This window comes from Lagenorhynchus albirostris, chromosome 17 (genome assembly GCF_949774975.1).
Source record: "Lagenorhynchus albirostris chromosome 17, mLagAlb1.1, whole genome shotgun sequence".
Classification (NCBI taxonomy): domain Eukaryota; kingdom Metazoa; phylum Chordata; class Mammalia; order Artiodactyla; family Delphinidae; genus Lagenorhynchus; species Lagenorhynchus albirostris.
The window spans coordinates 28,200,956-28,228,874 of record NC_083111.1 but is presented as its reverse complement, the minus strand read 5'-3'; the positions used below and the strand labels follow the sequence as shown (position 1 = coordinate 28,228,874).

At 38.8% G+C, this 27,919-nt stretch overlaps 1 protein-coding gene across 1 annotated transcript; it reads right to left on the bottom strand.

Moving 5' to 3' along the window:
• Nucleotides 1–3,646: 3,646 nt before the first annotated feature.
• CA2 (carbonic anhydrase 2) lies at nucleotides 3,647–18,423 on the bottom strand. The gene is made up of 7 exons (XM_060127575.1): nucleotides 18,027–18,423; nucleotides 16,719–16,916; nucleotides 10,017–10,135; nucleotides 9,497–9,589; nucleotides 8,439–8,501; nucleotides 5,717–5,872; nucleotides 3,647–4,355 (listed from the first exon to the last, which is right to left on the bottom strand). Exons 1-7 carry the CDS (start codon nucleotides 18,058–18,060, stop codon nucleotides 4,236–4,238), a joined length of 783 nt encoding a protein of 260 aa, XP_059983558.1. The 5' UTR covers nucleotides 18,061–18,423; the 3' UTR covers nucleotides 3,647–4,235.
• Between the last annotated feature and the right edge of the window lie 9,496 nt (nucleotides 18,424–27,919).

Sequence of the window (27,919 nt, the reverse complement as noted above, 5' to 3'; positions counted from 1 at the left end):
CAGAGCATTGTGGATGAGGGTGGGCCTGGGGAAGATGAGATGAGCCTCAGTAAGTAAAGAGCTACATTTTCTTTGCACACAAAGTGCAGAGTGCACGTCTGAGAGCAGGGCACCTTCCAACACCCACCCACTTGACTCATTTCAGATCTAGGACAAAGTTCACTCCCCTCAGAAGGCTTTTCCTGATTAATTCCATCCCACACGTGTTTGCCAAACACCAGCCATGTACACAGAGCTCAGCAGTGAAACAAAAGCTGCCCTCCAGGGGCTTTCAAGGCTGGAAGGGAGACAGATGTGTCACGATTGTAGTCCCAGGTGGAGAAGGTACTGGTGTTAGAAGCCATAGAATCACAAACTCTTCTGAATGAGAGATTGGGGGTTGATGTTAAGAGTTGATGTTAGAGCTTGGCATCCAAGGACGGGTAAGATTTCACAGTTAGGGATGGAGAGGAGGAACATTCTAGGCCAAGGAATGATTTCTACCAGGGCTCCAAGGCTGGACAGGTAAACTTTTGGCTATTCACAGTTTATTTTCATATGGATTTTCCATATAATTCCTGCATCTGTATTATGTTCCCATTGCTGCTATAACAAATCACCACAAACTTATGGCATAAAACAACAGATTTATTATTTCACCTTTCTAGAAGTCAGAAGTCCAAAGTGAGCCTTACAGGGCTAAAATCCAGGTGTCAGCAGGGCTGGTTCTGGAGGCTCCAGAGGAGAGTCTGTTCCTTGCCTCTTCCAGATTCCGGAGGCTGCCAGCTCCCTTTGCTTGTGGCTGCATCAACCCAATCTCTGCTTCTGTTGCCCCATCTCCTTCCTCTGCTTCTGACCTTCTTGTCTCCCTCTGATAATAACCCTAGTGATTACAATGGGCCCATGAGGATAGTTCAGGATAATCACCTCATTTCAAAATCCTTAATATAATCAAATCTGTAAAGTCTCTTTTACAATGTAGGGTAACATATTCACAATTTTGGGATGTAGGCATCTTTGGAGGGCCCCTGTATGCCTACTACAGTATCATTTATGTTACTTCCCTTCTTTTTATTCAGTGAGAATAACTGAGTTAGAATCCTATTAGTGAAATGCAAAAGAAAAATTCAAATATACTTTAAAAAATGTAAACATACTTATACCAATTACAATATCCATTAAGGCAGGGGTCCGCAAACCCCGGGCCATGGACAGGTACCAGTTGGTGGCCTGTTAGGAACCGGGCTGCACAGCAGGAGGTGAGCAGCGGGCAATCGAGCAAGTGAAGCTTCATCTGTATATACAGCCGCTCCCCATCGCTTGCATTACTGCCTGAGCTCCACCTCCTGTCAGCATCATGGTGAGTTGTATAGTTATTTCATTATATATTACAATGTAATAATAATACAAATAAAGTGTACAATAAATGTAATGCACTTGAATCATCCCCAAACCATCCCCCCCAAGTGGTCTGTGGAAAAATTGTCTTCCGAGAAACCGGTGCCCGGTGCCAAAAAGGTTGGGGACTGCTGCATTAAGGTGTCAAGGTGAACACCATTTAAAACTAACAATTGTCCTTGGAGAAATAAAGATTATATAATCAAAATCCTCAACAGTTAACATTAAATTGTTTCCTGCCTCCCAACATTACTTTATTAGTACTTCTCAAACGGAGGCTACCTGGGTCCCAACAGGTACACCTGATAACCAGAGGTGACAATAAGTTGCAGGATAAACACTGCTCCAGTGCCAATTTTATTAATTGTAATGAGCCAGTTAAAACATTTTATGTTAAAAATGAACATGGCTGGGCTTCCCTGATGGCACAGTGGTTGAGAGTCCGCCTGCCGATGCAGGGGACACGGGTTCGTGCCCCGGTCCAGGAGGGTCCCGCGTGCCGCGGAGCGGCTGGGCCCGTGAACCATGGCCACTGAGCCTGCGCGTCCGGAGCTTGTGCTCCGCAACGGGAGAGGCCACAACAGTGAGAGGCCCGTGTACCGCAAAAAAAAAAAAAAATGAACATGGCTATAATACAGAGTAGAATGGAAATTTTGAGTAAATTTAGTAAAACATGAGACTTTAAAGAAGCAATGATCAGCTCCAAACTGTGCCTAAGGAATTTCTTCTCTGCTTTAAGGAATATTTTGATGGAACATCTGAAAAGCACTGGTATAAATTAGAATAATTTGTGAAAGTTTTTTGTTTCTCAAAAAAAATTCAAGAAAATGTCTCCTGATTACATTTAATCCCAGCTGAAAGTGATATAAAATGTTTTCATTGCAGAATATAGAGATCATTTATTAGGCACCAAGAACATCATAATTCATCTATATATAGAACTCAGTTGTTGACAAGTTTCTGCTTCCATATATAACTGAAAACCAATATGTAGAAATATACACAAATTAAACTCTTCGTATTTAGAAGAGGCCCTCTGCAGCTCACGTGGAGTATTTACTTTTTTTTTTTTGATTTGAAAAATAAGGGATTTTTTTAACATCTTTATTGGAGTATAATTGCTTTACAATGGTGTGTTAATTTCTGCTGTATAACAAAGTGGATCAGCTATACGTATACATACATCCCCATATCTCCTCCTTCTTGCGTTAGCTCATACACGATTCTGTTTAAGGTTGGCTTTGTGGGTTCCATACTCAAAGCAATAAACAACAAATTAGAGGAGAAACCTTGTTCCAGGAAACTAAGTTGACAGACTCATACACACACACACACACACATACACACAATACATTTAAAATGTGTTATTTTCGACCACCTCTTATACACCAGACATTACCCCATATAATTATGAACATCCTGCGTGTTATTTTCTTTTTACACTCAGGATCAGAGAGGTTGAGAAGAGCTGGGATTCAAAACAAATCATCGAACTCCAAAGCTTGTGATCTTTCTTCTGCAGAAAACTCAGCTTAGTTCCTTAGGAAAGCAGGTGAGAGTGAGTTTAGAGAGTTTGCTATCTCTGTTAACAAAGAGTTTTTGTTCCTCGAAGTGTGGAACCTGAGTTATGTGTTAAATTTGGCTTCCCATAATAACTCATTAGCCAAACATCCCATGGTCCTGGCACGGAGCTAGATCCAAAACAGCCATAGTAGTAGGAGATTGGTATTTCATCCATCCACTCTTATTCCTACCTGTAATAGGGTAATTTACCTTCCTAAGATTCAAATGACTCTTTTACTTCTGGGTACCACTTGGTTTCCCTTTTTGAATAAAATGGATTTGTATTTATTGTATTTCCAGGGAGCATGTGTTGATTCAGGATATCCCCCCACCCCCCTTCTGCTGTTCATATCACCACTTCCTCTCTCCTTTGCAGGATCAGTCCTCATGGAGATCACATGAGTGAGTGCTCACAAGTCACTTAAAATAGTGCTTGGCAAATAATAAATGACCTTCAGGGGTTTTCCTTTTATGGAGACTCCATCAATTATGAGAAAGTCAATTATGATGGCTTATTATTAACAGTGAATTAATATGAATTATAAAAGTACACATTTGCTCCTCCACTATTACCCACTGCCCAGCATAAAATAAAATAACCCAAAATAGAATTCCAGATTTTATTAGAGAATATATCTAAAATACAATATTTATTAAGTTATGATATATTATTTGAATGGAAATATACTCTGTATCACAACTATAACAATCTTTACAGATAATACTTCATTTACATCCCTATATTTCAAAAGTCACTAAATTACAACATAATTCATATTTAACATAACATTGCTACAAATATATAAGAATTAAAAAAATTTTCTTTAATTTACCATATTGGAACCACAAACATTTATTTTATCTGATTTACATTACATAGGATCATGACTATTTTACCTGATTTATATTACACAGCTCAATTTATCTCATTATATGGCTTTGCATTCAATCATCCTACTTTCTTATGTTTTAAAAATAGCATTTTAGTGAACAATTGTGAATGCTCATTAGCCCACGTGCTACAAACAAAGTCAAGTTACTTTTCTCCTACTCCTTATATTATTCTCTGTTACAAAAAGGCTACTACCATAAGCAAAGCACCAGTCACAGCAATTCTGTCAAGCCTGACAATTGGTCTAGGTTTTCACATTTTAGTAGTAAGCACGTCAGGTCTAGAAGGGTCTAGAAAACCAAATAGATACAAAGCAGCCAGGGTCCAATTCACCAAGGTAGACTTGTGCTTAGCTAAAGGGAAACCCAAAGACTCTTCACTGGACACGGGCTCTGGGACCATTTTATTTGAAGGAAGCTTTGATTTGTCTGTTTTTCAGTGGCTGAGTCGGACGCCAGTTGTTCACCATCAGGTGTTCAGGTTCGCCCTCTGCGTTGAAGTTAAGGGTACAGAATTTCGATAACTAAAAGACAAAATCAAAGATGAAAAAATTAAAAATAAAAGTTTCACAGGAGTATTCAATTATGTGTTTGTGTTAAATCTTGAAATACATTCCCCAATATTCACAGTTCCATGTTGCAATGTTCAAAATTTAATTTGATTCCCAATAGATATATAATCACATATAGATCACATATATATGCTTTTATACAACAAATCAATTTCTATAAAATACACACAAAATCTTGCTGTCATTTGAAAGGAAATTTTTGGTGAGCTTGTTTTTTTTCCTCTTTTAATTCTATAATCAAACATCAAAAGCCTATAAAATAATTGAGATGTCAAGTAATAATAACAATTCTAGATCCCAATTAAGGTTTGGTTTTCTACCCCAGGGAAGATAAACGACAGCATCTGTACAATTAGATGAAGTGATCCAGGATCTGCAAATTCCGGGGCCTAATGATGGGCTGACATCTCTTCTTAAATTTATAGAAACACAGGAATGAATCTGCCCAAGCTGGGATTTCAAATCCTTATCATTGGTTAATTTTGATTCCCTATTAAATTTGTGTCAGTTCCTGGCACAGTGATGTGACATAGGCAGCCCTCAACAAGTTTCTTTCTTCTTTGAGGTTGTTTTGGCAAATTGGCACTTCCCTTTCCTTAAGCATGACTTGATCTAAATGAAGAAGGGTGGTTTGGGAAGTAATGTAGCTGCCCATGAATCAATAGCCTTGAACCTGATCTCTTTGGTCCACTAATATTCCCTCGATCACCCCCCAGGAAGTCAACTTCATGTAAGCCAACTACTGTAACAGGCACAGCCATGGTCACTGCATGCACTGATCACTTGAACAGCACAAACTACACTGTATAGGAAATGTGTATCTGGTCTAAGCTGCTAAAGCAACCTGGAATGACTTTTAATAGACATATTTTCTCTAAGGGATGACTCTTGCCTTTGTCAGGATCCAGAAATGTATTCTGACATAAATAAACTGCAGTAAGCTCTTAGGTGAGTGAGCAGTAGGCTGGGAATTATCACCCATACCTATGCACCCTTGAATATAAAATCTCTTTGTTCCCAGCCTCAGTTTCTTCATAGCTTACAAAAAAAGCATTTATTAGGTGACAGACACCTTTCTCATGTAATCTTCAATTTTATCCAACTTTAGAGTAAAAAAGAAAAAACTGCCTAAGGTTATAGTTAACAACAACAAATACTTATTGAGTGCTGATCATATCTGCTAAGCACTGTTGTTGGCACTAGTTGCACAGCTAGAAGCATCAGGAGGAGGATTAAAGCCCAGGTCTGTCTGACTCCAAAGGCCAAGTCCTTCTGCCTGGACTAAATGTTCCACCTGACTTTAGCAAACAGACCTGCTCACTGCTAACAGAGATGGGTTCTTTGAGCACGAGCCAGGTCACACTTTCCAGGAGAGGAGGGGTGGTCAGTGAACCAGGGTAGGTCCAGTAGTCCAAGCTTTCAGGAAGGAGGCCACGAGGATCAAAGTTAGTGAAGTCGGCACTCTTACCCTGGAACAAGGAAATACACGTGTTAGAAATGTCACATGATCAGAGTAGGGGGGAGGCAGGAGAATAGGAAACAGAAATATTCCCCTCTGGTACCCAGAAAACTTTCAATTTTTTTAAAGAGAAGTTCCATGTTCACCAGAAAACAGAATAAAACAAATTAACAGAAGACATTTGACATGGAAATTTAGACTGGCAGATAGGAGCAAGAGAACCTGACTATTAATTTCACCTATCCATTTTCTCACCTTGTCCTCTAAAACAGAGGTACCCAACCATTTTGGCTGGTTTCATGGAAGACAATTTTTCCACGGACCAGGGGAGGGGGTGGAATGGTTTGGGGACGATTCAAGCACATTACATTTACTGTGCACTTTATTTCTTTATTACATTGTAATATATAGTGAAATAATTATACAACTCACCATAATGCAGAATCAGTGGGAGCCCTGAGCTTGTTTTCACTTGACACCCACTGATAGGATTTTGATATGAGTCTGCAAGCAATTGATTTATCATGGTCTCTGTGCAGTCAAACCTCTCTGCTAATAATAATCTGTATTTGCAGCCACTCCCCAGTGCTAGCATCACTGCCTCAGCTCCACCTCAGGTCATCAGGCATTAGATTCTCATAAAGAGTGTGCAACCTAGATCCCTCGCATGTGCAGTTCACAGTAGGATTTGCACTCCTATGAGAATCTAATGCCACCACTGATCTGTAAGGAGGCGGAGCTCAGGCGGTAATGTGAGCTATGGGGAGCAGCTGTAAATACAGATGAAGCTTTGCTTACTTGCCCACCACTCACCTCCTGCTGTGTGGCCCAGTTCCTAACAGGCCACGGACTTGTCTGTGGCCGGGAGTTGGGGACCCCTGCTCTAAAATAATCCCTTATATTTTTCTTTAAGTCATTCATTGATCATAGCCAGTATTTAAAGTGAAATTGCTGCCGCTGAAATGAGGCAATTTTAGGTTGCTGTAACAGAAAATATATAGTATCCTTGATGAGGAGGTAATTGTCTTGCTGTCCTATTTGATGGCTGGGTTAGAACTGAAGAACTGTATTCAGTTCTGGACACCATGCTTTTAGAGCAACAGAAGCAACAGGAAAGAGTTACTGGAAGAGTGACAAGTTTGCTGCAAAGACACAACTGTCATGTAAGACTAGTTAAAGGGGACTAAAGATAATTAGCCTTGGGGTAGGTAAAAGGCTGATAGAGAATAGGATCAAGTGGAAGGAAGATTAGGTTTTGCTTTGTTTCTTTTTTTTTTTTGAGGTATAATTGACATGTTATATCAGTTTCAGGAATACAATGTAAAGATTCAATATTTGAATATGTTGTGAAATGATCACCCACGATAAGTCAACACCTGTCAACATATATAGTTACAGAATTTTCTTTTCTTGTGTTAAGAACTTTTAAATATACTCCTCGCAACTTTCAAGTAGGCAATACAGTATTATTAACTATAGACAATATAGTACTTATTTTGACTTATTTATAAGTCATCCCCATGACTTATTTTATAACTGAAATTTGTACCTTTTGACCCCTTTCACTCATTTTGGCCTCACCCCCACCTCTGGCAACCACCAATCTATTCTCTGTATTTTTGAGTTGGTTTTTTGTTTGTTTGCTTGTTTTGTTTTGCTTATTTATTTAGATTCCACATATGAGTTCATATGGTATTTGTCTTTCTTTCTTTGACTTATCTCACTTAGCCTAATGCCCTCAAGGTCCATCCATGTTGTCACAAATGGCATGATTTCATTCTTTTTTATGGCTGAATCCATTATATCTATCTATCTATATACCACATTTTCTTTATACATTTATTTGTTACTGGATGCTTAGGCTGTTTCTATCTTGGCAATTGTAAATAATGCTCCAGTGAACGAGGGGGTGCATATATCTTTTTTGAATTAGTGTTGTAGGATCAGGTTTATTCTATGTGAATCAAGGGAGTCAAGCTCAGGGTAACAGGTAAGCATTTCAGAAGATAGATGCTGCTTCGATTTGAGGATGAGTTTTATAAAGCCAGGTTGCTACTGTTGATGGTAGTATTTATAAGCAGATGCTCCATGACCTTAGCACAACTGTGCTGTGGAGCGGATTTAAACATGAATTCAAAGAGGTCATAGAATATAAATCTCCACAAAGCATGACTTGACTTGTCATGTTCACCACTGTATTTCCTAGATTAACAAAGTGACCAGAATGTAGCAAGTACTCAGCAAATATCTGCTGTATGAATGAGTGAATAATTTGACCAGATGATCTTTCAGCCTCCTTGCAATCATGATTTTCTCTGACTCTTGCATATGGATGTTCAAATGATGGGAAGCAAGATTAAATAAATACAAGTCTTAAAATTATACAAGTATTAGGATCAACTTTGGGTTGAAGATAAGTTAAATAAACGCATAAGCAACATTTTACCTCTATTAACTGCTCATCTAAGCACCACACATCAAACCGAGACTACTCAATTTGAGCAAAAGAATTTTCAAAAATGAGTGGGGTATGGAAAATAGGTACCTTATTCAGGTGGCAAAAAATTCAACTATACCTTTGCTTTAATGGAATCCAGCACATCAACGACTTTCTGGAGGCCTGGTTTAGCATCACCAATCTATAGAAAGAGATAAGGGACAAGATAGTGTATTCCAGTTGGCACTACACCAGCTTTTAATTAGGGCAGCTCTATGGTAAAATTTCTCCAAATAGCAAACCAAAACCCACCATTTGTTACACGCCACCCATCAGTCTTAGTTTGATTTCCCTTCTTTCACTGACAACCTCCTTCTGCTTCTGCCCCTGTAGTTCCCCTGAAATTACCTTCTCAAATGACACCAGTGATCTCCAACTGCCAAAGCAAAGAGCACTGTTCACGTGCTTACTTTAAGCTTCATGCAGGATTTTGTGCTATCATCTTCCCTCCTTTTAAAAATTCTCCCCTCTTTTGGCTTTCCTCCTGCTCTCCAGCCTCCCAAATCTCCCTTGACTCCTGTATTCGTTTTTAGTCATTTAATCAGCATCTTTCCTTACAGTTTGAAGTTTCTTAGGGTTGCTTGCTGAGCAGTTTTATCCTCCCTCTTCATGCTTTCCTAGGATGATTTCATATACACTTGTAGCTTCCACCTTGACACAGGACTTCCAGAATCATGAATCTGCAGCCCAGACCTTTCTCCACTGGGTTGACAACTATCCAGAGGGCAGCTCAACCTGTATGTCCTACTCTTGTTGCCTGAATTCTCCAATATGGAGTCACTGTCCTTCACTTCTCCAAAACTTGGTTTTAATTTAGCACTATCATAAAATAGTACTATCTAGCTTAAGGTTGAATGAAAAAAAAATACTAGTATTCATCCAAAATATGCCTCTTTCTCATTTCACATGTATATACCCTTCACATTTACATCCAAATGGTACCTATGAAATACCTCTGCAATTTTGTCCCCCATCTCTACTGCTACTAGCAGATGCACGGGAAAATAAGCCTGAAAATACTTCAGAGCCAAAGGCATTTCCTAGGCTCTTTGTAGAATGTCCTATTTGTTATGAATGTTCTGTCCAGTTAATCTTTTTTGAAAACAGGGAATAAAAAGAATTGGGCCATCAACTAACCTTCAGAAAAATACCCAAAACAGCCAGTCCGTCAGGCTGTTGCGCTGCTTTTCCAAACTCCCCGTACTTGGTGTTCCAATGAACCAAGTGGAGCTAAAGTAGGAGACAAAACCACAAACAACAAATGATTTACATGATAAAAGCCTACACAGCTATCTAGCGATCTTTTCTTCACAGCTAGAGGTTACTAAAGAAAGTGAAAATGTGGATAATTTTAAATCTAAACTTGTATTTTAATTCTAATTGGCATAATATCAAGTGATTCCTTCAACAACTCTAAGAAAAAGAGTTGCATACTTTTGAGGAAAAACAGAAAGTTTATTTCTAGATTTCCATTAAAACAGAATCCTCCAATTTGAATTTATTAATTTTGTGCAAATGGAGGTCTTAGAGAAAGTTTTGCAGCATTAATCGTAATATCACAAATAAAAGTTATAAAAAGCAAATGTGAAGGTCCTCTGTAAAATAGGGGTTTGAGTTTACAAAATTAAGCTTTTGAAAGAAAAAAAGTGTATCTTACCTCTGCAGCATATTTCTTTTTATCCACAGTATGCTCAGAACCTTGCTCATCAGATGAACCCCAGTGAAAGTGAAACTGAATCAACCTGTAGGTGCCAGTGAGGGGTCCTCCTTCTAGCACTAAAATTAAAATATATATATATATATATACACACACACACACACACACATTTACATACACACACACTCATACATATGCACGTGAAACACACACTACTGAATATTACAATCTTTAATCCCATTTTATAGTACTAAATTTATGCCTGAACCAACATTTTCACTCTGAAAATTCAATCTAGACTCAGGTTTAGTCTACAGAGCTGAAGAGGATCATTTCAACTGTTTTATTTTTTCCTCACTTGTGTTGACTGAAGGATGGATGCTTTTCCCATCTGTTTTCTGAGCACAGTGGCACTTCTCTTCCAGATTTTTTTGGGGCCTCCTCATAGGTTCAGGTTCAGGTTCAGAGAGAGGAAATTTTCAGGGGAACTATGAATTCCTCTGTGAATCAGTGAGGAAGTGCCCACAGCTACTCGTCAGTGCTGGTCTGCTGCACACCTGCAAGCTGAGGAATCTCTCCTCTGCCACGGCCCAGTGACTGACCTTCAGCCGGCCTTGCTAATCTCTGATACCAGTTCTTACCAGAATTTGTGAAACAATAAGCATTCCCTTGAGCTTAACAACATAAAATCAATTTTCCTTACACAGGCTTTTTCCTACACAGGCTTACAATTTTCCTTACACAGCAGATTGTCGCTGCTACTAATTAGCTTTATACCCTTAAAATGTTCTATTTGACTTTCTGATCTTAATTTGCTCATTTGTAGAATGGATACCTCCAATTATTTACTACTTCACTAAGAATTGACTGATCATCTGTGAGACGCAGTGCATAATGCTTTCTTGAAATTCTAACTTCAATAACCATCCCATGATTCTACTGTTCTGATATTAATGTAACTTTATTATAATTAAATCCATATTAGAAATCACATTCTTAGACTATAGTCTATCTGTAGATAATTAATGAGCTGTGTCTTAAGAGAGGATTAAAATAGTAAGAAATCACTGTTTCCCTCATTCCCTCCAAAAAGCCTTTTACCTAATTTATATGTATTAATGGGACTTAACTGATAAAACTTTTAAAATTAGTTTAGTTCTACTACTTCAATTTTATTTCTCTAGAACTGGGATTAGAACACCTTTTGCTATAAGTGTATTTTATTAGCTTTGATTTATAATTCCACAGAGTAATGAGCCCAAACTAATTTTGGCTTTGTAAAACCAAGGGACAAAGTCTGTACAAAAAGTTTGTTCGCTCAACTTCACCTAAATATGCTTAGATGGCAGCAATACCCATTCATCTATTCAAAGAAAAGATAAAGCTGGCTGGAAGATACTTAAGCAGTCAGGCCTTTCTAGGCTCCTGATACAACCTCTGGCTGCCAGATCTGCCTTACAATAGGCCAGGAGAAGAAAAGAATAAAAAAAAAGAAAGAGAACAAATTATAAATGGTATTACATTACAGATCTATTAAGAAACATGAATTTGGATGTATTCTGATAATATCACATCTCTTGAAACTTAACTTTTATTGTGTTTTTCTAAATCTGATAAGGAAAGAATTATCCTTATATCCCCAAAATAGACTTTTTCCAAAATGAAGGAATTCCCATTTTTCATAATTAAACAAAATACATGTTTATAAGGTAAATTGATACCAAAATTAATTCCTTTATAATAACTTTTTTAAACTACTAACTAACTGGCTGATCATAAAAACCATTTGTAACATCATTAATTCTACCAAATGGCAAAATTAGTTAAATAAAACCATAGTAAGCATCTGAGATAACTGATCATATTTCAGAAAAGATTTAGAATTAGGCAAGAGTATATGAGCTTTTATTAAATAAGGTTTTCTAATACTAAAAAAAAGAAAAAGAAACACTCTAAGTTCAAAGATTAAACACTTTCAGGGCTAATCTATTATTCCCAGATACCTGTTTGAACTCCTGTTAAAATAAAACTATGTTGCTATGTAGATTAGAAGCCCACTGTAATTAGGAAAGGTATTAAATTCTTGAAGTTTAATTGCTACAAAAAGCAGCATTTCTGGTCTTCTTCAACTAATTGGTCATTCCTCAGCAAATTCTTAGCATGGAGTTTAGTCAATGAAATCCCTCAAAACATTGTTATAATAATAAATTGCCATAAACTCTAATAAAGGTAGCATACATCTTTTTATTTGCGAAATAGGAAAGACAAGGTTAAAGATGGAGCTTACGCAATATTCTGGATCTACTTATTTTTTTACTTAATTTGATTGCTCCAAGCCATTTTCTAAACTACCCCAGTTTAAAATAAAACCTGTTTTTCTAATGCAAAAATAATTTTAAAGAATATCAGAAATTGCTGATATTCTTTTAAAAAAATTGTTTCTTTTTTCCTCTGTAAAATCTGTTAGTGGGGCTCTGAAGAGTCAATCACCTCTTGTACCACAGAAATGTTTTTTCCACAAGTGATAGAGATACATAAATGGGGTTTTCTACTCAAAGACTCAATGTCTTGTTCAAGACTTCTCCAAACTTAATTTAAATCCAAATCTCAAAACCAAGAGCCCCAGAAGAGTTTAACTTTTATGGTCTTCCATCAATTATACATACTATATATAAAACACAAAATAAGCACTAAATGTAATATTATAATCTGTCTTCCTATACATATTACTCATGTAAATTATACATTACTTGTGAAAAGTAAGAGATTCATTCCACTAATATGGAAATAAATTAGATACTTATATAAATTAAAAAATTTTTTCCTTCTTAATCACTTTATTATTACTTAATATAAGATGCATCCAAATAACAAACTAAAGACCTTAGTGAATGTCAATAATCTCTCCTAAATCCAAAATATAAATAAACTACTCCCAATAATCCTTAGTTTAAAACTAAAATTTAAGGGATTTCCTATTAATGAAGTAAATGAATAAGTCTACTAAAAACACATTTCTAGCAGGTGAATAATTTGAAATTTATTAAATCGGTTTTGGTTTTTCGGCAGTGGTCAATAATCCTAGGGCTACCTACTAAGGTTAAAAAAACAAATGTCAGTGTAGACAAATCTGAGAAATAGACACCCACATTCCATTTCTTTTTATGTAGTGAAATGTTTAGCTGTCACTTTCACTAGTGTAAGCACAATTAAGATTCAAGAGAACAGAAATTTTCAGTTTCAGGTTTATGGTAATTGTACCAGAGTAAAAAAAAAGTAACTCTTTGACGTGAACATTATTAAATACAGTGTCTAGGATGCTTTTGTCAGTTTTATAGAAGCTTAGGGTTCTGTTCACACCATTAGCAGTAGGCAGGACAAGCCCTTCCATTTTTTGTTGTTCTGTTTCCTTTTAACTTATAATTGTTTGTAAAAGGAAAATGTTAAAGCTTCAAAAGCAAGTCTCTGAAAATCAAGCAGGAATCTTGTATGACGATCCATTATATCATACAAACAATGATCTGCTTGAAATGAGCACAGGTGAACTCAGCTTCCTTCCTTCTCTTTCTTGAAATAATAAAAACAGATAAAAATATTCCAATTTCTAAAAGCAGAAATGATGTGAGAGTTGTATATGGGTTGGCCCAATAATTCGAACATTGGTTTTTCAATTATATTTGCCTCTAACTTTGCTATAAAGCAGGAGAGTTTTAAACTCATTAATAAAAGTTAATAAGTTAGCAGGAGTTAACAATTTGACTACTATTCTTTTATCCCAGATGAAGCATGTAATAAAAGATCTCAAGTAGGAAGATTTATTTTTTAATAATTTAAAAAAAAACCTAACAGGATTAACAATTTTTCATTAATTTAAGGTGGTTTATTTTTAAAGGAATTTAGAAGATTGATGAGAGCTTTAACCCAAGCTTCTAGTTAAAGCCTATTAACTCCGCATTTTAAAAGATTTCTCTCAAGCTTAAACATAGCAATAAATTCTACCAGTTCAGGTCCTTATACCCAAGTATTTAAGTTTGGGTATAAGATAACATTTAGGATACATCTGAAAATCTGAGTCTATGAGAAGTTCTAGAAGACTGAAATCTCACTGGGGGTGGAGGGGGGAAGTAAATGAACTGAAGCATTTAACTACAGAAAATAAAGGATATCTAAAAATGTTAACACCATGAAAATAATTCCTAACAAAAAGCTATGATAAACTGTCCATTTTAAAAAACTGAGTGACCAAAATGAAAAATTATTTTTTGACTTAAGTGAACATAAAAGTATATCAGTTTTTAAAAACATGGTACAAGTACAAACACACTAAATATTAACTATGATGGTCCTTCAAAGATTCTTATTCAATTTCTATTTTTAAGTGGTTGCCATTTAGTCTCATTCCAACAAACTAGGAAGGAGATGATTAGCAAGTAACTTAAACTCTTGAGCATTCTGTTTCTTCATGTTTATTTTAAGTGGGTTTGACTAGAGTATCTCTACCATTTGTTCTAACTTGAGAGTCTAGGATCTTAAAAAAAAAGTCTAAAGGGTGTTTCTCTGCATGGTATGATTGGTTTTGTTTCACTTTTTTTTCTTTTTTCTATCCTGTAGGTGTGTTTTCCCTTAACATCAGCGTTTAATATATTCTGTATTCTAGAAAAAAAAATGCTTCCTGTTTAATCAAAACAACTGCAAATGTTGAAGAGATATGGGCAAAAGTACAAAGGAGTCTTCCGTATTTAAAGAAGAACAAGTCTTTCTAACATTCACTCCTCTTGTTTTTACTGTACCTCTTGCCTAGCTCTCTCAAGTCCCCCATGTTTCCTACTTCCTTTTGTCTGGAGTCTCCTCCAAGAAACTGAAATCCTTCAAGCCTCATCCTTCAACCACAAACTTTATTCACCCTGAAAAGTCTTTTCTGCCTTGCTCAGGCCAACTCCAAACCTGCTTTCCATATTTCCTTGGGATACTTCCTTGTTGCACTTATCAAAGTGACTGTCAGCATCTATTATTTCTATGTCTTTCTACCTGAGGTATCGCCATTATGGCCTCTGGGGATGCAGGAGAGGGACCAGGACTCCATCCTGCCCTCAAGATGCCTAGCTTGTCTTAACATATAAGTGGTATTTGTAAGAATTTTGTTTTTTTGCATAAAACTAGGTGAATAATACCTCTGTCTCTAAAGACATGGGTTTGAGCCTCTATCTGAACCACTTGATTTTCATCTGTTTCACAATCTAAACATGGCCAGTTGCTTTAGTAATGTATGTGTTATTCACCAGAAGTAGTTAGACAAAGGTGGCTAGCTCTCATCAGTTCCTGCTTATGTAGAAATCCATCAGAACTTGACATATTCATGGTAAGACATATTACTATGTAATAATGTCATATATAAAATCAGTACATAGTTTAATATAATAAATGGCATGTTTGGGACAATATAAAAGTAAGATTTTAAAATGCCATCAAGTGATGGGAAGTAATTTTAAAGCTAATTAAAAACTTAATTCAAAAAACTTATCAGAGGTGCAATAGCTACAGCAATTGCCTAATAAAGGCAGTCAAATGGTGTGTAGACCCGACAAGAGCAATGGTCATTTATTGAGGAATTGTTAGGTGACAGGCACTAGGTTTTATATGTCTGTCCCATTCAATCCTTCCTCTGTAATAGATACTGCTACTCCAATTTTACAGTTAAGAAAACAAAAACTTAGGTTAAGTTACTATCACTCCCAAGAGGGGAGGAAGGAAGAATTTTTTCAAAACTGTACTGAATACTTTGGATAGCTACTGAAAGAGAATAGTCAACTCTATTATAATGACGATAATTACATTTATATACCATGTGAGTACTATAGGTCATTACTCCAACATTCTGACAGCATTATTGAATGTTGTCTCTATCTTCCCTCATTTTGCCCCAATGCTCCCTGCCCCCCACCCCCAGACTCCCACACCACCACACATAATGTGTTTGTAGCTCCATTCACTCAGTGCCCTTCAGAGGAAAGCACTCAGGAAAATAGGACACTGGCAACAAAATCAAGGGGATTGTTCTCCTATTTCTAAGCAAGAAGAAAAGAACAATTCAAAGGGCGCTCTGTAAACAGCCTCACTACAAATAAATTATGGTAATTGGTTTTGTCAGTAATGGACCAGGTATGTCCAACCAACTCTAAAACATTTTCCTTTGTGGAATGAATTTCTGGGTGGATACCAAGATACACGACCACCTTTATCACACTAGCCCAATGCTGAGAAAGTATTTGTAAATACAATGTTTCCAAGAATGTCAGGATTTTAAAGTATTAGGTTTCCATCACTCTTCTCACTGCTACCTTGCAGATCACCCTAGGATGTGCTTTTTCTTGGATAGGCATCAATTCTGGGAAACAAATATTTTAGAGTCTTAAAAGTTCAAGTTTTGCAAATCTCATCTTTGCTGATCTCTGTTGCCAGGGCACCTTGCCTTTTGTGACTTTTCCCAGGCATATCACAGTTATTCAATGCCCTACATAGAAACCAGGAATTTTACAGGGAGAGACAGCCCCTGCCACTTCAAAGTAATTAGCCTACTCCTCAGAGACTGCAACCTAATGAAGATTATCAGAGTGTAGTATTACAGGGGTCCTGCTGCTGCTCCTGTGAAGCTGGGAAAACAGCTACTGGCTGAACTGCACAAGTTATTTTTTAAACACTGACCTGCTTTGTCCTGGGAGTCATCAAACTCCACGTTGAAAGAGTGACCGTTGTTGATAATTCTGCGGGAAGTCGCTTGCTCATAGCGAAGAGACAGAGGCTTCAGGGTAGGGTCATGAACGGCTGCCTGGGTGTGGATGTCAACAGGGGACTGGCGCTCTCCATTGGCGATGGGGAAGTCCTTATGCCATTGTTCGGGTCCTGGGTTTGAGAACAGACGTGTGAACTCCCCAGTGTGGGGAAGGGCACATGCAGACCCCTAGAAAAGGGCAATGACTCTGGAGCCAAACTGCTCAGCTCCAGTTTTGGCGGCACCACCGAACAGCTGAATAACCTTTGGGAAAACATTTAATCTGTACCTTAGTTTTCTCATTTGTATTAGGGGGTAATAATAACATCTAGCTTATAAAGGTTGGTGTGAGAATTAGAATCAATACATGTAAAGCTTTTAGAACAAGTAGTGAGCGCCATATAAATATTAGCCATTTTTATGCTCCTTTTACTGAAATTGAGCAACTGACACTGGGTTTGTGATTAGGATTTGGGATATGCAAGCTCACTTAGGACACTCCAGCAGATCGGAATTCCTTCCTCTAGTCCTCGGACTAGATGTAAGGACAGAGTCAACTGCTCAGGCCCGGGCACCCCTCCTTTAATGGTCAGGATCCCCATGACCTGGGGATCCCCAAACCCCTAAAGATGTTCAAAGATGCGCCAGACACATCTTTCCCTTGCGTTTGCTGGCCCGGGAGAACCCAGATCTGCGGCCCTGATAAAACCGGGTTCCTGGTGACCTCTTAACATAAGAAGTCGAGAGCTGAAGGGAAAACTCAGAAATCAACGCAAAGGATTCAGACCAGCCCAAGAAAATGCCCCGGAACAGTTCGTGCTGAGAGTCTTAGCCACAGGTGGTGCTGAGGATGAAGTTGCTGGTGGGTGGGTGAAGGGGGTTCCCTAATTTCTCTGCGATCAACAACTAAAATGTTTCCTAACAACCCTTCCTAGTTTATTCCTGGGTCGGAATAGGATGGTCTCCGGCTCGTGACCCTGGAGTGGCTGTCCGTGGGTCCCGCGGCTGCGGCTGCGCACCCCTTTCCCCGGGCCCTGCGCGCCGCAGCGGGACTCAGGGATTCCTCGACGGTGGTCTAGGGATCTGTGCTGGGGGCATCCTGTGCCTGGGAGCGGCGGGCGGGGCGGGCGCCGGAGGCGCACCTGAGCCTCGGGTGCTCCGGACGGCAGCGGTAAACAGTAGGTGCGGGCGCTGCGGGTACCGGGGCCCCGGGCGCCGCGCCGCCCGCCGGCCGCACTCACCGTTGTGCTTGCCGTATCCCCAGTGATGGGACATGGTCGCGCCGTAGGTCCGGGCAGAGGAGTTGGCGCGGGTCTAAACGGCGGCTGCTCTGGCGCCTGCAACGTGTGTCCGCGGGTCGCGCCGTAGCCGGCTTTTATAAGGCTCCCGCCAACTTCGTGCTTGGGGGCGGCCCGGGGGAGGGGGCCCCGGGTGGACCTGGGCGACGCGGGGAGGAGGTGACAGGCGGAGGTGATCTCCCCGCGCTCGGGGCGGGCCGGGCTGGAGAGGCTCCGGGGGCGGGGAGAACGCCCTCCCGGCGGGCGCTCGGCCAGGTTCAAGAGCTCCTCTCCCAACGCCCGGCTCCCTCGGCCCGCGGCCCGGGTCCCCGGTCCCTGGGCAGCCAAGAGGCTCCGAGCTCTCTGCGCGCGTGGCGGCGGCGGCGGCGGCGGCAGCTGCTCCTGGGCTCCTGGGTTGGACTGGGCTGCGGAGCGTCTACGTGCACCCCATCCCCCTCCGGGGCGCTGAGGCTGGCGGCAGAGCTGACAGCCCGGGACCCGGGCCCGGTGCCTTTCATCCCCTGTCCCCTTTGTGACCGCATCCTTGGCCTCGGAGCCCTTCCGCCCAGCCCCATCGGCCCCACCCGCGCCGAGGTCTCCAGCCCGGAGGGTTGCTGACCGGTATCCCCGGCCCTGGGCCGGCAAGCTCGGTTAGGAGCTATGACCTTGGGGCAAATAGGGATACGGTCCCTTGAGGCGCTGGGGAGCGAGCCGCTTAGGGCTGAGAACCACGCTCCCCCTGCTGGAAGGCCGGGGAATAAATCAAGAAAGAGGAGAGAGTCTCTTTTGCATAAGTCCAAACTGAGGCGAGCAAGGGAGAATGCATTTCCTTGAGAGCTGTCAAGGTCTCATATAAAGTGCTCATCACCTCCCATCTTCTTTTTTCTCTTTAAAAAATTAACTTTGCGGGAGAGACTTCCTAGTTGAGTACATATTAATTTAAAGCAATCAAAACTTCTAAAGAATCACTTTTCTAACAGGAATTGGGTAAAAGAAAGAATTTCTTGCAAAAAGATGAGAATTTCCTCGGCTGACAAAGGAAACTTGGCATCTGGCATACCTAAAAACCAATTGAAAGAAATTTAAGACAGGATATTTTTGAGACAAGGCAGCATTATAGCTTTCCTGGGCCCTAGGCATTTTGCCTTTATGGGTCCCTTATTCATAAACATACACACACGCACAAGCTCACACACACATACATGTATTTATGGCTGTATTGATATAAAGATTAATACCTTAATATTATATATTTAAATTTTTTCTTTGATCTAAATGTTCAATTTTTTTCTTCTGATTTTAAAAGAAAATATTTTCATGGATATTGAAAAGTGTTGTGAGCCTGAGTCACTGTTTTTCCTGTACCTAATGGGTAAGTCAGGACTGTTTTGAGGTGGGGACAGAATTCATTTCCCTCAGGGGACTTTGCCACAAAAAGTGGAGAAGGATTTTCTTTCCTGTGGATCTCTGTGATCTTTGAGAGCATAGTATTAGAGTTAAAATTGGGGCAGCAAGACACAGTTTTACACAGTTCTATCAGTCTTAACATCATATTACTCTTATAGACAAATAAAAGGATAAATTATAATATTAGTGTAAATTTTTGTAATGTTGATCTCAAAATCATTATTTACTATTTATTTCAGTCAATTCTACACAAATATGATTCATATTTAGATTTACTTGTTTTTGTCCTAAGTCTCCAGAAAAGTGTATACCTCTTTGTGTTGGGGTCTTCTGGTTGATGTCACCGTGAATTCTTAGGCAATGAGCTATTTTTGATTTCTAGTAACATCAGAAAATGTAGTTTGTAGTTACAAAGAACCTTTTATTTATTCCTCTGTAGCTGCCTAGTCTCTTGTGGAGCCCAGTAAAATAATTTTGATTCTTTGCATAATTTTGAAATATTTACTTAATTCAAAAGGAGAGGGCCTTGCAGTTTCTACGAGACTCTTCACTAGGCCCTGGGGATGAAAAGTTGGTAAGTGCTAAGAGTTGAATACTAAGTCTATGAATGTAAAGTGGGTTCTAAAGATTCTGTGAAGCTAGCTAGGCTTTCAGAATCCTTGGAATCCTTGTGTCTCTCTCATTTTCTGTGGAGCTGGATTGTGGCTTTACTAACATGGAAGTAATAAGAGTATATTTTGATTATTAAATATCTTTAAAACTTCAAACACCACCAAACTGCAGTTCAGAAAATAGATTCATATTATTCAAGTGAGTTTCTCCCTTCTCTCTCACTTCTAGAAAATGAACTCATTTTCAGTGGAGCAGGCCCTCCCCACAGAGCTGTGCTTGGGGAGAATGTCACATGCTCACTGCAGGGCAGAAATTATATCTCACCTTTGGATATTCAGTAGAGATCTACATTTTTTTATTAACTTTTTTTATTACAGTGATTGTCAATACTTTTTTCTGTCCATTTTTTTTCAGTGCTGGAGATGGCTTTGTGCCTTCATGTAGATACATTCAGAATGTAACTTTATTTTACTGAGGGCATTCTTAGCAGGCAGTCATAATTCAGTTATGTTCAAAAGACTACTCTAAGATTGGATTTTTAAATATAAAAAATATTAATTTTCCTGTCCCCATGTTTCTACTAGAGGGAAAGGCTTGTTCATTTCAGAATAATTCTAAATAAAGAAACTGTACAGTATCTGAAGAAAGGCACTTTTTTCCTGCCCCAGGAGGAAGAAATGGCAGGCTATAGACTAGGGAAACATAATATAAAAATCTTGAAGTCCATACTCTAATTATCATAATAAAAAGGCTTCTAACATATTAATCTTGCTAAAAATATAAAATAAAATGGAAAAGTATTTGCTTTTCCCCCCTCAAAGTAAAGATATTTTTAATATATTTTACAAGGTGAAATATACATAGTTTATTAAACATTTAACTACAGAACTAATAAGATAATAAAAAGTTAACTAGTCTCATGTTTGTTACAATCATAGTTTTCAAGTAAATATCTATGCAGGCTAAGAGCCAATCCCTTCTTGGGGCTCCTGTAGGTCTTTGCACACATATTCATCCATCCAAGTATTTTCGATAGCACATTCTAATCAGACACTATTATGATCATCAAGTTGTAATTCACCATCCCAAGAAGCTGCTGGCTGCTCATTTGTGAAGTAGGAATAATGACACCCACCTCAGGGTTATTATAAGGATTCAATTAGAGACTACGTATAAATCATCTGCTACATCAAGGCATTCAGTAAATGGCTATTCAGTTCACCCCAGACAGTGCTAAACCGTTAGAATATAATGTAATGAATGCAAAATTAAATACCTGGGCAAGGTTCAGGGAAACAAGAAGAATGAGCTTTCCGCAGCATGCAGCTTTTTGTGGGGGGAGGGAGGAGTGTTTGGGCTATGGAGAAGTCCATTCTAGCACACTTGCATATTTGTTTTTCTTATTAAACTGAGCCACCTGAGGCTGGGAACTGTATCACATTATTCACCTCCGAATCCTAGGTATCTATGACTTTTATCTGGCATGAGCCCCCGGACGCAACTAGTAACTACCCAAGTAATGCTGTTTGAAATTATGAAGTCACTAATCCAAATGGAGGCAACAGCAGTTGCTCTGTACAGAAGCCAGTCGGTTAACAAATAACATTGTGCTGAAATTAGACTTGGTTTTGAATCTGGGCTAATTTACTAGCACTCTGACCTTGGGCAAATTGCTTGGTCTTGCAAAGATCCAATTTCCTCATTTGAAAAACTAGGATAATAAAATTACCCACCTGCTAGAGTAGGCAAGGACTAATGTACATAATTTGTATAAAAGATTTAGCACAGTGCCAATATTTAGAACTTGATAAATCCTAGTTATCATTACTACTATTATATGTTTTTTGAACTCCTGTTATGTGTTTACTATTTTTTAGGTACTATGTGGGCTATAAAAACTGTAGTCATCTATCCATTCATTCATTCAATAAATCAGTCAAGTACTGTTATGTGCCAGGCTGCAGCACACGAGCTGCAGCCATGCACCAGATCCACAGAGTCCCTGCCTTCGTGGAGCTTACATGGGGATGGATGGGGGTAGAATACAATAAATGAATAAGCAACAAGAAAAGTGAATTTCCAGTGAGGTAATGAGTAACAGGGTGGATGTTATTATAGGTGCAGTGGTTATGGTAGACCTATTGAAAGCAGTGACATTTCTGGAACCATTAAGGAAAGACCTGGGGAAGGACATTTCAAGCAGAGGAAAAAGTAAATGTAAAGACCCTGAACAAGGACATTTCTAGAACAGAAAAACTTGTGATGGGAGCACTGTGATTGAGGAACAGAAGACAAGGAGGTGAAATCAGAGGCAGGCAGGGGCAGCTACTTGCAGAGCCTTTCAGACCCTTTTCCCCGGGAAGGATTTTATACTAATTGCACAGGGAAGCCACCAGGAGGTTGGAAGGAAGGAAATGATACAAACTGCAATAATATATTGTGCTTCAGAACTAAAAGGAGTTTAGCGATTATCTAGTCTGATTATTTATTTTATGGATGAGGAAATTTGTAGAGGTTCCCAGAATGCACTTGCTGTTCCCTCACTCCCTTGCCTTTGACCATCTGACGATGACTTTTCACAAAAAGATTCAAACTCCTTTTCCTGACCCATCAAGCCATTTTAATCCTGGTTCTGGCTTCCTTCTTAGCCTCTGAGTCTCTTGACATTCTTCTACTGTAGGATGGGAGGCAGTATCACATAGTGGCCAAGAGCCCAGGCTTCCTGAGTTTGGATTCAGCTTCTACGACTTACCTTCTACTCAGCCTTGGATGATTTATTTCACCTCCTCAAGCTTCAGTTTCTACATTCAAATGTAATAAGAGTACCTAGGGTTGTTGTGAGTGTTAGATGGGCTAATTCGTGTGATTTAGTCACATAAGCTAGCATGATGCCTGATGTTGTTAGCTGCTCCGTTAGGATTCTTGTTAGTGTAGCAGAGAAGGCATAGAACTGTGCAGTGGGAATGAATTTTCTGAGAAGATGGACCTGAGTCCAGATTCTGGCTCTAACACTCACGTGCTGTTTTACCATCACCTTGAGTGAGCTACACGATCCTTCTGAACTTTACTTACTTTATTTGTTAATTAGGGGGAAATTCTAGGTCTGAAGCATTATGATGAGAACTAACATCTGGAAGATAGCAGATATGGTTCTGGAACATTTTCTTTATTGAATAAATGGTATAATTATTATTATAGTACTTCCCATTGTAAAATCATGAATTGGCTTTTCTGTTTCTCTAACTTGGATGAAAAAACTCACATTTACTTAAGGAATATGTTTGGAGTTCCTACTCTTATAAAAAAATAACATTTCTGGAAATCTGATTATGCTGCAAGCATGATTCTGAAGGTTTTACACAGCCCTGAGGCATAGATGTAGGTCATTTTGCCCCAGGTTGTCCCACTCTACAGTTTGAGTACTTAGCCATCTGCTGTGTGGCCTCAAGGTGATATAGTAACAGTGCATTCGGATTATGCATGCATTACTATTCTGTAAAACAAAGTTATATCGACATACTTGTCATTTTTCGGGTTTCCTATCAATCACTAAAGTGGCAGGAGCTGGCATCAAGTATACATCTAATAAACAGATGAGTTCAACTTCCCTTAGTAAACTGCTTTTCAGACGTTTAAAACGTTAGTTCCTAAATGTGTCTTTTTCTTTCATGGAAGCTAGTAACATTTCAACTTTTCTGTAGTAATTAAATCTATTTAATTTTTAAGAGTAGTTGGTGAATTCAAACATTGTTTCAATCAACCAGAACTGGAATGAAAATATCAAGTGAGACAATTACACTAAAAATGCAAATTATATATTTAAAATATTTTATGTTCCATGGAAGCTACCACACGTGGCACCATGCAGTATTCAATTTAATAAAAGTCCACCTCTTCTTAGAGCATTGGTTCTCACCTGGAGGCAAATCTGACAGTGTCTGGAGACATTTTGCTTGTGATGGGGGGGGTAGTGTGATACTGGCATCCAGGAATGTTGCTAAACACCCTATAATGCACAGAGCAGCCCCCTGTAACAAAGAATTACTCAGTCCAAAATGTTAATAGTACCATGATCATGAAACCCTGTCTTAAGAGTATCTGTATGGTAATGCTTTTGTAAAAGTTATGTATGTATCCAGCAACACATGAGCCCTAGGAGAGTGCTTTGCCCATAATATGCTCTCACTCATTTTTGTTGGTTGGATTGGATAGAAAAGCATAAAATCTCATGTCTGCACCTTACAATGATTGTTTATTCACTTTGCTTCAGCATGTATTCAATAATGGCTTTTCTACCAAATCATGAGAGCTGTTTATGTTAGTAGTAACTTTATCACATGATTAAACTTCTCATTTGCTTATAAATCACCACCTTGAATGGGGAATTTTTGACTTCCTTTTAGTAACAAGAACAATTTAACTTTTCCATGCAAGGGGAATTATAAGCATGACAAGCAGATTTTTCCCCCTTATCAAGGGCAGGAATCAGGATTCACTGGTGTCATAAACTAGAGGCAAAACATAGTTTCCCACCCCAAATTTTAAATTTGAATATATACTTTTAATGAATTGTTGTTGTTGTTTTAGGCTGTTGCTTAGGGTGCCCTCAAGTGTCTCCATGTAGTTATGTCTTTTCCCCCAGTGAGAACCTTAGCCTTTAGCCGTCATTTTACTTTACAGGAGTAAAGTAAATTACTTTATGCTTCTAGAGCGTCACTCATGCCAGAATAGCCCATGGAAGGCTTAGATCCAGATAAATTTGGTTTTCTGGAAACTGTCTTAAGAGTATACAAATGGGAAACCAGCACTTTTATAATCTTAAAATATATATGGATAGGCCACAGGAAACAGAGATGGACATTTTATAATTCTGTAGTTTGCTCATTTTGTACTTATCCAGGTTAATCCTAAACAGAAAGGAAGTTTATTTTATGCAAGAAAAGATATCTTGAAAACATAAAAGATATTTTGAAAGTTTTGGATGGCTAAATGAGGATTTGGGGCTAAAAGAGAAGTAGTCCATAACCTAAAAATATTGCTCCTGATGTTGAAACTCCATAGCATTTCTGTTATACTTCTTTGTTTCATATTACTTATGTGCATTTGTTTTACCACTTCACAAAAATTTTCTTTGTTTTACAAGCCGCAACATTTTCAAAGTTATTCCACACAAATTTTCTCCATATTTCTGAGTGCCTCTGTCTCTCTTTCCCTTCCTCCCCCTCCTCCTCCCCTTCTTCTTCTTCTCCTTCTTCTTCTCCTTCTTCTTCTCCTTCTCCTTCTTCTTCTTCTTCTTCTTCTTCTTCTTCTTCTTCTTCTTCTTCTTCTTCTTCTTCTTCTTCTTCTTTCTCCTTCTTCTTCCTCTTTGTCTTCTTCTTCTTCTTCTTCTGCTTCTGTTTCTGCTTCTGCTTCTTCTTTTCTTTCTTTCTTTCTTCCTCTTCTTCTTCTTCTTCTTCTTCTTCTTCTTCTTCTTCTTCTTCTTCTTCTTCTTCTTCTTCTTCTTCTTCTTCTTCTTCTTCTTCTTCTTCTTCTTCTTCTTCTTCTTCTTCTTCTTCTTCTTCTTCTTCTTCTTCTTCTTCTTCTTTTTCTTCTTCTTCTTCCTCTTCTTCCTTCTCTTTCTCTTCCTCTAGAGCATAGTGCCTTGTACAGAATACACACTTGAATGAATAAATTTCCATATTTTAAGGGACAGAAGGAATAGTATAGTAAATATCCCCTGAGTTATCTTTGATAAGATGGGATGCCTTTTTCTTTTTCTTGTCTTTCTCTTTGGCCATCTTTGACTGAGCTAAAAGAGTTTATAACCAGTTCAAAAAACCACCTAACCCAAGGTCAAAACTGGTCACTCAAAGCTGTGTGCTAGACTTCTCACAATTCACAGCAGGGCCTATTTGCACTATTTTTCTAACACGTATGATAGAGTTATCCTTTCTACTTCTACACTCAGCTAATCCCCACTGGGTGAGACAGTGAATGCAACAGTGGCCCAGTGAGGTGAGGAATCATAGAACAGAGTGAAATTGATTGGCTGGCAGGAGACTGTCTAAGCCGGTCTCGTTAGTGGATGGCTCCAAACCAGCCGCCTCCACATGCAATGCACACACCTTGGGGTGCACATGAAGGACCACTCCATGGCAGGAAAAAAAAAACATGAGAATGTTTCTCTTAATAGCTATTTTTTCACTCCCTGAAAATTTCCACTTTATTTATATTTTATAACATATATAGCAGTATAATACTGTAAGTATATAATTTATTTTTAAAATTCTATATTGGGGGTTCATGTTCTAAAACTGAGCCCTAGTGGCTACATCATCCAAAAAGAGTCTGGAGTCCACTATTGGCCTACAGGCCTAGGTGACCCAGGGCCAGGTTTTGCAGGTCGCCTGTGCCCTTGGTTCTGCTATCTTTTCCTTCTTTCCAATGACACTGATATCACTATTTACCATGTATTTCATGCCCAGTGTGCTGGGTACCATGGCCATGCCCGATAAGGCCTTCCCCTCAGCAGTCACAGCCACATTTAGTACAATTTCTCTTGAGTAATGTTTGAAGGTGGACTCTTTCTTTTCATTTTTTTTCTCTTCCTTGATGCTTCCAGGTAGATCCTTGACCTACTTTTATTTCTTTTATACTCGACACATAATTGCTTTTGAAAAGCATGAAATCCTTTAAAGAAAAGGGTTTTTTTAGTCACGTGCAAATACTTTTAAAATTATATATCAAATATTGAATGCTTCTGCCCAGCTAAAACCGCGACATTCTTAGCAAGCTGCAAACGTTCTTCTTTGCTCCTTGTGCTTATTTTATAATTCCTCTGAAACTCCCCACCCCTACGAGGGCCTAATCAATGTTCCCTATCAAGCTGCTAAGAACAAGAGGCTTAGTGCACCTCACAATCTTGACAACAGGCCCTTTGTTAGAGAAAACAAACTAATAGAAAGAAATTAGACCTCTGATGAAATATCATTAAAATACTTCCTTAAATTAAAAAAAATTATAGAGGCAACCAGAGATTTACACTTTTAGTTATGAATTGAGCTGCCAACTAGCATTTCCTACCCCCCTCCCCACCTGTCAAAACAGAACTTGAGTTTGATTTCTGGTAAATTCACTGCCTGAGTAAATGTTTTTCCTCAAAGAATCATCCACTATATTGTAAAGCTCCAGGTAGTAATTACAAGTGTGTGAGGATGTATGTGGTGTATATGTCTGTGTTGTTTGTGGAGGGCAGGACATTTCTGAATTGACCACTATTTGCTTGGGTGGGGTGGAACCTGTCAGTTGAAACTCTTTACTGAATTTTCAAAAGTATCATACTTTGCCCATAACACAAGCATTTGAGTTAAAGAGTTATCTTTATTATGTATGTGGAATTGCTATGAGCACAAAGGTGAATGTAATGGAGAACTAAAATGACAAATGAGAAAATAAAGGCAAATTTATAAAAGTTCAAGCACTAGCATGAATCGTGCCAGTTAGTATCACCAGAGCCCAATGTCACAGGCTCATTGCCAACTACCTTCAGTTTGCATATTAGAAGCATGGGTGCTAAGAGATAAATACTCTGGTAGAGAATCTCCTTTTATATCTCCTAAAATATGTCTCTTCTATACTCAGTTAAATTTGCAAATGATAAAGTTTGGATACATGTAAAACTGTTTCTCTTCTGGCACCCACACTCTCTGTACAGACAAGCCTGGGTGGCTGCAATGGAAACCCCTGCTTTTCTCCAAGAACCCTTCCAGATATCAGTCACTGACCTTCCTAGGATGAGGACATAGCTCCCACCAGCTCAGGAACTTAGACTGGCATTCATTATTTTAGGACTCTCACTG

What these genes read in the sequence shown, in the direction of transcription:
- CA2 (XM_060127575.1), bottom strand. Translation starts at nt 18,060, where the DNA reads ATGTCCCATCACTGGGGATACGGCAAGCACAACG. An exon ending in TTTTGGGTATTTTTCTGAAG is followed by an intron (nt 8,502 to 9,496) that starts GTTAGTTGATGG and finishes CTCTTTCTATAG; the next exon opens with ATTGGTGATGCTAAACCAGG. An exon ending in TCTCTGTTAGCAGTGAGCAG is followed by an intron (nt 4,356 to 5,716) that starts GTCTGTTTGCTA and finishes TTTGTCTTTTAG; the next exon opens with TTATCGAAATTCTGTACCCT.